At 38.5% G+C, this 11,509-nt stretch overlaps 1 protein-coding gene across 1 annotated transcript in view; it reads left to right on the forward strand.

Moving 5' to 3' along the window:
• The window catches only part of LOC128692606 (ADP-ribosylation factor-like protein 13B), a 42,907-nt gene extending 36,354 nt beyond the window's left edge, over window positions 1-6,553 (forward strand). The window contains exon 9 of the mRNA XM_053781803.2: window positions 1,394-6,553. Coding sequence (XP_053637778.2) covers window positions 1,394-1,554 — 161 coding nt within the window. The 3' untranslated portion in view covers window positions 1,555-6,553. The remainder of the gene's footprint in view (window positions 1-1,393) is intronic.
• The last annotated feature ends 4,956 nt before the right edge of the window (window positions 6,554-11,509 follow it).

Raw genomic sequence — 11,509 nt, forward strand, 5'->3', positions numbered from 1 at the left:
TACTTGGGAGTTGACGTGTCAGTGGATGGATTTATGAAGGATGAGGTTAATCATAGAATTGATGAGGTAAAAAAGGTGAGTGGGGCATTGAGGTATATGTGGAGTCAAAAAACGTTATCTATGGAGGCAAAGAAGGGAACGTATGAAAGTATAGTAGTACCAACACTCTTATATGGGTGTGAAGCTTGGGTTGTGAATGCAGCAGCGAGGAGGCGGTTGGAGGCAATGGAGATGTCCTGTCTAAGGGCAATGTGTGGTGTAAATATTATGCAGAAAATTCGGAGTGTGGAAATTAGGAGAAGGTGTGGAGTTAATAAAAGTATTAGTGGGAGGGCTGAAGAGGGGTTGAGGTGGTTTGATCATTTAGAGAGAATGGATCAAAGTAGAATGACATTGAGAGCATTTAAATCTGTAGGAGAAGGAAGGCGGGGTAGGGGTTGTCCTCGAAAAGGTTGGAAGGGGTAAGGGAGGTTTTGTGGGCGAGGGGCTTGGACTTCCAGCAGGCATGCATGAACGTGTTCGATAGAAGTGAATGGAGACAAATGGTATTTGGGACCTGACGATCTGTTTGAGTGTGAGCAGGGTAATACTTAGTGAAGGGATTCAGGAAAACTGGTTATTTTTATATAGCCAGACTTGAGTTCTGGAAATGGGAAGTACAATGCCTGCACTCTAAAGGAGGGGTTCAGGATATTAGCAGTTTGGAGGGATATGTTGTGTATCTTTATATGTATATACTTCTAAACTCCTAGGTAGTAGGTTGGTAGACAGCAACCGCCAAGTGAGTGTAAAACAAAAGCCTGTAAGATTGCTGGTGTCATTTTTTCTGTCTCATTAACATGCAAGATTTCAGGTACGTCTTGCTACTTCTACTTACACCTAGGTCACACTACACATACATGTACAAGCATATATATACACACCCCTCTGAGTTTCCTTCTATTTTCTTTCTAGTTCTTATTCTTGTTTATTTCCTCTTATCTCCATGGGGAAGTGGAACTGAATTCTTCCTCCGTAAGCCATGCGTGTTGTAAAAGGCGACTAAAATGCCGGGAGCAAGGGGCTAGTAACCTCTTCTCCTGTATATATTACTAAATGTAAAAGGAGAAACTTTCGTTTTTCCTTTTGGGCCACCCCGCCTCGGTGGGATGCGGCCGGTGTGTTGAAAGAAAGAAAGAAGACTTTTAAACTGTTGTATTATGGGCACCTCTGCAAAAACAGTGATTATGTGTGAGTGAGGTAAAAGAGTTGAATGATGATGAAAGTATTTTCTTTTTGGGGATTTTCTTTCTTTTTTTTTTTTTGGTCACCCTGCCTCGTTGGGAGACAGCTGACTTGTTAAAAAAAAAAAATTAAATGCAGTAATGGTTAAACAAAGTATTACTTCTTTTAGGAGAACAATTGGAGTTGGAATCTACAATTAAACCCTCCAAGAAGAAATCTTTCTTGAGACGCTACCACAAGACTGCTCCACTAATGCTAAATGGATCTGCTAGTGCAGCAAGTGATCAAGAGCTTAATCACACTTCCAGGGTTCCCCCTACACTAGCATGACAGAAGTTTTAAGCATTACATGAGGTGAAAGTACGTCCACCTTATAATGCTCTGATCTTGTGTTGTGTGTAAATACTGCGCTGTACTGCACAAAGGCATTTCACTGCTTGAGGTTTATACAGATCAGTTTAGTACAACATGACATGGTTAACAGAACAGTTTTAGATCAAAACATTGTTATAAACTATAGTAAATTTTTGCATCTGTTATTTATTGCTTATTTGTTATAAACTGTAGTAAATTTGTGCGTCTGTTATTTATTGCTTATTTGTTTTCTTACGATATAAAAATTAGCTAAGATTCAACTTCATTTTCAATGCAGACTCACAGACACTATCTTGGAGTAACTTATGTTTTGATTTAAAACTTTTTGTTAGTAAAGTTAAAGGTATCCTTACCAAAATCTATTGTTTTTAATTATGAAAATGTGCTGAACCTGTTGGAGTCATCAGCACTAAGATTTTGACAAGGAAGTGTCCTCACTATTGAAACCAAAGAAAGTACATGTACACTTGGTTTCCATCCATGAACTAGGCAAGGGTGACAGTTGCTACCAAAGGACAATCCATGGGATATCCCACACCATATAAAGGTGACTCAGTTTTGGGGAAGAGAGGCAACCGAGAGCCTCTAGAGAAGTACTTTTAAAGAAATTGATTTCTGATTAATCCTCTTATTTTATTAATGACCAAAAATTAGTTATAGTTGCAAGTGTTTTGTTTCTTCATATAAAATTTGCAGAATTAGCCTGTCTGGTTTATTTCAAGGTATGTAGCGGTGTAGGTTTGTGTCTAGTAATTGGCTTTTTAATAAAGGCCTTGAAAAGTGCCTCTAACTTTCTATGACGATGAAAATGCCTGTTTAGTTATTAAGGCATTATGCAGAAGTTGCGGCCATATCATGTATATAGCTAGGTCTTGATTAGTGTGAAAAATGAAGAATCCCTCGAAGTGGTCACATTATACAAATTCGCACCTCAAATTACATGTAACTTTTACGCATGATTTGAAGAGCTTGGAAAAAACTAGCATTAATTAATTTTGCACGTAATTGAAATTCACATTGTTCAAACTCACACTAATCGAGACATGGTTGTATTCCAACAAGAGTTGTGTCTCAAACTAGTTTTATATTTCCAGGCAAAGGTTTGCCATATGATTATTAGAATAGATTTTTTGTGAAAAGGGTGTTAAACATATAAGTTTTATATGTACAGTATTATAAATGAGCTTTTATGACAAATAATCATGATAATTTCCTAACAATATTTTGAAAATCCATCTAAGTCTGATTGCTAATTAGTATTTTTAGGCAAGAGAAAATATAAATATTTATATTACTTTTATAGCAAAATATGACACCCAGTGGTATGAGAAAATTATTAACCCTTTCAGGGTTTTGGCCGTACTGGTACGGCTTATGGACCAGGGTCCATGACATACTAGTACTCATAAATTCTAGCGCCTTCAAATCTAGTGAGAGAAAGCTGGTAGGCCTACATATGAAAGAATGGGTCTATGTGGTCAGTGTGCACAGTATAAAAAAAATCCTGCAGCACACAGTGCGTAATGAGAAAAAAAAAACTTTGACAGTGTTTTTGGATTAAAACAGCGACTTTGCGCTGTATTTTCGTATGGTATTTATTGTTGTATTCTAGTTTTCCTGGTCTCATTCTATAGAATGGAAGACATATTACAGAAATTGAGATGATTTTGAATAGTTTTACAATGAAAAGTACCTTGAAATTGAGCTCAAAGTAGCAGAAATGTTCAATTTTTACCAAAGTTCAAAAGTAAACAAATCATGCTAAGCGTCCAATACATGTCAACTGGTGAGTCTAATATTCTTTCACAAGTGCGCCGATATTATTTATACCATTTCTACACTAATGCAGTAGTCTGCATAACAGTAAATCTTCTATTTTTTGTGAGAATAAAAATTCAAAATGGAAAGCAAAAGAATGTAAGAGAGGTGTGGGGACATGACTAATGAACAGAGGAAATATTATTTTAGTGCCAGGAATGTCTTTCTTGTTTATTCTGGACCCCATTTGGAAATTGGCATCTTTTGAAATTTGTGTGAAATTAGCAAAATTGCTAAATTCTGACCACTGTATTGGAAAGTTGAAATCGGTAAATTGGTGGTTTCTTGTACTTATTCGATAGAAAAAATGGAGTTCTAGTGAAATAGTTATGATTTTTGTCGACTAGTACATTGGAATTGGCCGAAAATAGGGCTCAAAGTGGGCAAAATCGCTGATGCATGAACATTGTCGAGACCGCTAACTTAGCGAGAGCATAATTCCGTAAGTTTTCCATCAAATTTCATACTTTTGGTGCCATTATGATCGGGAAAAGATTCTCTATCTTTTCATTAGAATTTTTTTTTTTTTTTTTTTTTTTTTTTTTTTTAATTTGGGGGACCCTGAGAACAAGTCTCTGAGAGGGCCTGTGGACCCTGAAAGGGTTAAAAAAATATAAAATTTGATTTGCAACTCTGAAAAGTAATGAATACGAAGTATTTGACTGAGGAAAGCATGACCTCGAGTACTGTCATATGTAATTAAAGTGTTGCTGAAGCTTTAAATTTATGTAAGTTTTTAAGGTTTTACCTGGATTATCTCGTACCAGTAAGTCATTACAGCAGTAAATACAAAACATCTAGTAGGAAACACTTTTGATCGTCTTCTATTCTGTGGTGTAACATCGAAGGTATTTAGAAGAGAAGCTCTTTATCATAGTATCTATAATTACTGAGGAGCTTGTAGGGTGCCTCGGGGAACTTTTTGGGGGATGGGGGAGAATCTTTTGAGATTCACAATTTAATGGGGTTTCTAATTGGTGCTGGTTATTTTAAATTGGTGTAATAGCATTTATTTGTGATGAGTGTTTATGATCATTGCTTTTGTTTGTTAATTTTGTCCTTGCTTTTATTTTGTTGTACATACTATTTTTTTTATGGCTGTGAGCACTGTGTAAATTATGCAGTGAAAGTGTTCCATATATATCACAACTACAGTAATACTATTTACAGAGAAAAGGACATTGATGTACAGTGGACCCCCGGTATTTGATATTAATCCGTTCCTGAGAGCTCATCGAATATCGAAAAGCGAATCAATTTTCCTCATAAGAAATAATGGAAATCAAATTAATCCGTGCAAGACACCCAAAAGTATGAAAAAAAAAAATTTTACCACATGAAATATTAAGTTCAATGCAATAGAATAATTACAATAACAACAATAACAATAGAATAATTGACACTTACCTTTAATGAAGATCTGGTGATGATTGATGGGATAGGAGGGGAGAGGTGTTAGTGTTTAGAAGGGGAATCCCCTTCCATTAGGACTTGAGGTAGCAAGTCCTTTTCCGGGGCTACTTCCTTTCTTCTTTTAATGCCACTAGGACCAGCTTGAGAGTCACTGGACTTCTGTCGCACAACATATCTGTCCATAGTGGCCTGTACCTCCTGTTCCTTTATGACATTCCTAAAGTGTTTCACAACATTGTCAGTGTAATAGTCACCAGCACGGCTTGCAATAGCTGTGTTAGGGTGATTGTCATCAAAAAAGGTTTGCACTTTAAGCCACATTGCACACATTTCCTTAATCTTTGAAGTAGGCAACTTCTTCAATTTCTCTATCCCCTCCTCCGAAGCAGTTTCCTCAGGTCTGGCCTCTTGCTGTTGAAGATGATCTAGCAGCTCATCAGTCGTTAGTTCTTCATTGTCCTCCTCCACCAACTCTTCCACATCCTCCTCACTAACCTCCAACCCCAAGGACTTCCCCAATGCCACAATGGATTCCTCAACTGGCATAAGCTTCTCAGGGTTAGCCTCAAATCCTTCAAAATCCCTTTTGTCTACACATTCTGGCCACAGTTTTTTCCAAGCAGAGTTCAAGGTCCTCTTAGTCACTCCCTCCCAAGCCATACCTATAAGGTTTATACAATTGAGAATATTAAAGTGATCCTTCCAAAACTCTTTTAGAGTCAGTTGAGTTTCTGTGGTCACTACAAAGCACTTTTGAAACATAGCTTTTGTGTACAGTTTCTTGAAGTTGGAAATGACCTGCGCGCACACTGGCTGGCTTGTAAACACTGGCACACACAGGGCAGTTCAGGCCACACATGGACACGTCTCGTACGAATCGCATCGAATACCGGGTTTTCGATCGGATGCCGAGGCAAAATTTTTGCGATATAATGCATCGAATACCGGATTTATTGAATACTGATGCCATCGAATACCGGGGGTCCACTGTATATACTATAACAAGTAAATTATAAATTTAAAATATTAACTTATGAGATATAAAAAATTTAGTTTTAATATAGTTTTGAATATTAGTTAAATGTGTCAAGAATAAATTATCTTTTGTAGTTATTTTGAAACAAAGGATAAAATTTGAAATAATCACAAGCTGGTTTATAACACACATGTACAACAGTTGGGTATCTTTATTCTGAAATGTTTCGCCTACACAGTAGGCTTCTTCAGTACAGAAGAGTTAGCAGAAGCAGTAGAAATGTGAAGATGATGTAATCAGTCCATCACCCTTGAAGACAGTTTTGAGGTGGTCAGTTCCTCAGCCAGGAGAAGAGTTTTGCTTCATAGTCTGGAACAGTGTGAAATTAAAGCAACAGTATGATGACTTATATACTGTCAAAAAGTGAGGCACAGCCCACTAGTAGAGGAAAGAATGTAATCTTTGAATGTAATTCTCATACATTACATAGCACTTGGCTCTTCATCTCTTCTTCTTCTAGCCAGAAAATGGCATGATTTCGCTTCATATTTCTGAACATGAATAGCCAAGCCAAGCTTATATAATCTCTGCTGTTTAAATTCACAAACGTAAAACTGTTTGTAATATTATATGTACTATACCACTGCAGTAATATGTTAAAACTTAGGTTAAACTAATATAAAATTTTACTATTATTCCTCATGTGAATTTTTTGTGAGTTACATACATACATTACCATTTTCATATGTTCAGAGTGCTTTGCTCAATATATAGTTTTTTCTAGTCATTATTCTAGTCTTTAATTTATATTTTTCAAGGTATTAATATTAAGGTATGTATTAAAAATGGCTTATTTTATTTTGGAATTGTACCTGAATAGTTGCAGGCTAAACATTGTACAGTTGCACCTTATTTATGTATCTAAATTCTTCATAACTGAAAATTCTAGTTAAATGGAAAATTTCTCTTACTCCAACATATGTTCATTTGACTGTGGAGTCTTTGGTAAATATATCTGGTGCCATCGATATTTGTTGTCTAAGTCTTGCATTGTGACTCATCACTGTTTGATACAGGGCTTATTTACATAACACATTCTCCTACCAAGAGTGATTAACATCAACTACTGCACATTTTCTGTTTTTCTTTGGTCACCTTGTTACCATTTGCATTATGGCCTGTTTTTCTAATTTACTTATTTTTGGTTAAATATAGTGGAGCCCCAACTTATGATGATCAAGTGTTCCTGAAACCTTTTTTCCCACATATCTCTGTGTTATAATTAGAAATGCATTTCTGAGCCATAATATTCTATACCTAATTTCATTTTTAACTTAGAATATTTACCCCATATGCATTCACTACGGTTTCTTTATACATATTGTAGAGACTTGCAGTACTGTATAGGGAGTAGGATAGTGCAGTACTGATGTATAGGGGCACACAGCAGCTGGACTGTATCCTCTTTTTCATTGTCTTATTGACTCCCACCTTTCTTGCATCATATTCACTACACTACTCTTTACATATGTTCTCCACTTACTAATGTACATGAGTGTGTGGTGTGGGAGGAATGGGAGGGACAGGTATATGGGTGGGTAACAACTCGACTGCCTGCCTCACTCACATATTCAATCCCACCCTCTCTTGTATTGTAGCTAACTCTACATTAACTCATCACTACCTCATTATTATGGTGAGGGTTACTGTGCCTGGGTATTTAGTGTGGGAAGTAGTAGTGAGGATAATTGTGTGTAGGGAAGAGGGAATGGCATAAGCAAGTTGAGCTCTTATTATCCCATGGTTTGCTTGCTGATGTGTCCAGTGTATGGCAGTGGCAATAGCAGCTACCCCTGAACACAGTTATTTGATCTCCATAAATATAATTACTTAGTCAACATGAGCTAGTCACACATGTATAAAATGAACATATACAAAATACTGTGCATTTCTTAAAAATGTAGCAAAAAAAATTATAATTCAGCATTAATAATAACAACTTTTTAATCAATCTCTGTCAAACAAATGTATTTTTTTATATATACATAAGGAAAATTGGATATCACATTGGAGAGAGGGAGTATGGAAGAAGTGAATGTTTTCAGATATTTGGAAGTTGACTTGTCATCGGATGGGTTTATGAAGGATGAGGTTAACCATAGAATTGATGAAGGAAAAAAGGTGAGTGGTGCATTGAGGTATCTGTGGAGACAAAAAACATTATCCATGGAGGCAAAGAAGGGAATGTATGAAAGTATAGTGGTACCAGCACTCTTATATGGTTGTGCAGCTTGGGTTATAAATGCTGCAGCGAGGAGGTGGCTGGAGGCAGTGGAGATGTCCTGTCTAAGGGCAATGTGGTGTCAATATTATGCAGAGAATTCGTAGTGTGGAAATTAGGAGGAGGTGTGGAGTTACTAAAAGTATTAGTCAGAGGGCTGAAGAGGGGTTGTTGAGGTGGTTTGATTATGCAGTAAAATGCAGAAAAAATATTTAAAAAAATAATGCTCCATAGTACCAGGATTGAACTGAAAGCGGACGCGTCTTATTCCTTTCACAGGCAGAGTGGCCAGGACAGGAGCAGATGAAGTGTGTTTAGTCAGTAGGTTACGCACAGCAAAACTTGGAGGTATAACATTTTGGCCCAAGCCCATTCCTTAGGCCTCCGAGGCAATCTACCATCCTTCCCCAAGAACTTTTTAACTGACAGGCATTTCCGTGTTCGGGTTAATAATGTGCTCTCCCCGGACTTTATCCAAGCTGAAGGTGTCCCCCAGGGATGTGTTCTGAGCACAACACTTTTTCTCCTTGCTATTAATGATTTGGCCTCTAGTCTTCCATCAAATATTTGGTCATCACTCTATGTTGATGACTTCGCTATTGCCTGTGCAGGCGCTTACTGTCATCTCATTACAGTTTCCCTCCAGCATGCGGTCGACCGTGTTTCCAATTGGGCCACCACACATGGGTTTAAAGTTTCCAGCACCAAAACTCACCAAATTACTTTCACTAGACGCTCTGTCGTCTCTGATCATCCTTTGTACCTCTATGGCTCCCGTATCCCTGAACGTGATACAGTTAAGTTTCTGGGCCTCCTCTTTGATCGTAGGTTATCCTGGAAACCTCACATTACCTCTCTGAAGGCAACTTGTCACAGCCGGCTGAACCTTCTTAAAACCCTTGCTCATCTTTCATGGGGAGCTGATCGTCGAACCCTCCTTCGCCTACATTCCACCCTTATTTTATCGAAACTTGATTATGGTGGCCAGATCTATTCAGCGGCATCTCCTGCTACTCTCTCTAGCCTTAACCCCATTCATCACCAAGGATTACGTTTATGCCTTGGTGCTTTTCGCTCTTCCCCTGTCGAGAGCCTCTATGCAGAAGCGAACGTTCCATCCTTATCCGATCGCTGTGATGCCCATTGCCTTCGCTACTATGTACGCTCTCATGATCTCCGCAGTCCTTCCATTTATAGAATGGTCACTGATATTAGTAGACATTCTTTATTTGTTCGCCGCCCCTGTTTACTCTGTCCCTTCTCTCTTCGCCTTCATTCGCTCTTGTCTTCTCTTCAATTACTACCTTTCTATGTTCATGTAGCATCTCACTTTTCCCTACCCCCCTGGGAAGTTCCAGCTGTTCGAGTCTGTTCTTTCTCTCTCCCTTACTCGAAAGCCCAACTGTCTACGGGCGCTTCCCGCTCTCTTTTTCTTGACCACTTTCACTCTCATTCTCATGCCATTGCTGTGCACACAGATGGCTCTAAGTCTTCTGATGGCGTAGGATTCGCAGCAGTGTTTCCGGACAGCGTCGTACGAGGGCATTTACTATCTTCGGCTAGTATTTTTACTGCTGAATTGTATGCCATCCTTGCAGCACTTATCCGTATTGCATCTATGCCTGTGTCATCATTTGTGGTTGTCTCAGACTCCCTTAGTGCTTTACAGGCTATACAGAAATTTGATACCCCTCACCCCTTAGTCCTCCGTATCCAACTGGCTACACCGCATCTTTACCAAGCATAAAGATATTGTTTTTTGTTGGGTCCCTGGTCATGTTGACATACAGGGCAATGAACAGGCAGACACTGCTGCGCGGTCAGCAGTACATGACCTACCAGTTTCATATAGAGGTATTCCATTTACGGACTATTTTGCTGCAATATCTTCCCACCCGTTGGCAACACTGTTGGTCTACTATGCTCGGCAACAAACTTCAATCTATTAAACCGAGTATAGGTTACTGGCCGTCTTCCTATCACCAGTGTCGAGGTTGGGAGACTACTCTCTCCCGTCTTCGCATTGGCCACACTCGTCATACTCATGGATATCTCATGGAGAGGCGCCCTGCTCCTCTCTGTGAGAATTGCCAAGCTCCATTATCAGTCAGCCACATTCTGTTGGACTGCCCACTTTATCAACGAGCACGCAGAATTTACCTCCGTCATCGTCTTCGCTCCACTACTCTCTCTTTACCTTCCCTTCTCGCTGATGGACCCATCTTTCATCCGGACTCTCTCATTGACTTTTTGACAACAACTGACTTACTTCACAAATTCTGATACCTTCAGCCCTTTCTACTTCAATCTCTTGCTACCCTCTACCCCCGTACTATCCCCTGCCCCGCTGTTTTCTGTAACCTACTGATCATCCCTCCTCCCTTCTGCCATCCAGTACCCTCGCTTCCTTCCCTACCCTGCAGCGCTGTATAGCCCTTGTGGCTTAGCGCTTCTTTTTGATTATAATAGTAATAATTTGACTGTTTTGGTCGTATATATACTTCTTACGAGGTACCGTGTTTGACGTATGTATACTCATTAATTCTAGCGGCTTTAAATCAAGCAGGAGAAAGCTGGTAGGCCCACATTTGAGAGAATGGGTCTGCGTGGTCAGTGTGCACCATATAAAAAAATTCTGGAGCACGCAGTGCATAATGAGAAAAAAAAACTCCGACCGTTTTTTTTTAATTAAAATGCCGACTTTGTGGTTTATTTTTGTATAATATTTATGGTTGCATTCTTGGTTTCATTTGATATAATGGATAACATATTATAGAAATAGAGGTGATTTTGATTGGTTTTACTATAAAAAGAACCTGGAAATGGAGCTCAAAGTAGGGGAAATGTTTGATTTTTGCCAATGTTCAAAAGTAAACAAATGATGTCATTGTCCAATAAATGTCCAACAAGCCATTCTAATATGCAGTCATGAATGGGTTGACATTATTTGTACAATTATTACAGTATTGCAGTAGTCTGCATAACTGTAAATCTTCTATCTTTTGTTTGAATAAAAATTCAAAATAGAAAGCAAGAGTAATATCAGAGGGGCCTGGAGACATGACTGATGAACAAAGAAAATGTTATTTTAGAGCCAAGAATGTCTGCGTTGTTCACTCTGGACTTTATTTTGAAATTCATATTTTTTAATTTTTGTGAAATTGGCCAAATTGCAAATTTCTGACCACGTTATTGGGTAGTTGAAATCGGTAAATGGGCAGTTTCTTGTACTCAATCGATAGAAAAAATGGAGTTCTAAAGAAATAGCTATGAGTTTGGTCGACTGGAACAATGGAATTAGCCGAAAACAGGGCTTAAATTGGGCGAAATCGTAGATTCGTATTATTATTATTATTATAATCAAGGGGGAAGCGCTAAACCCGGAGGATTATACAGCGCCTGGGGGGGGATGTGGAAGGCAT

Source organism: Cherax quadricarinatus, chromosome 30 (assembly GCF_038502225.1).
Source record: "Cherax quadricarinatus isolate ZL_2023a chromosome 30, ASM3850222v1, whole genome shotgun sequence".
In the NCBI taxonomy this organism is placed as follows: domain Eukaryota; kingdom Metazoa; phylum Arthropoda; class Malacostraca; order Decapoda; family Parastacidae; genus Cherax; species Cherax quadricarinatus.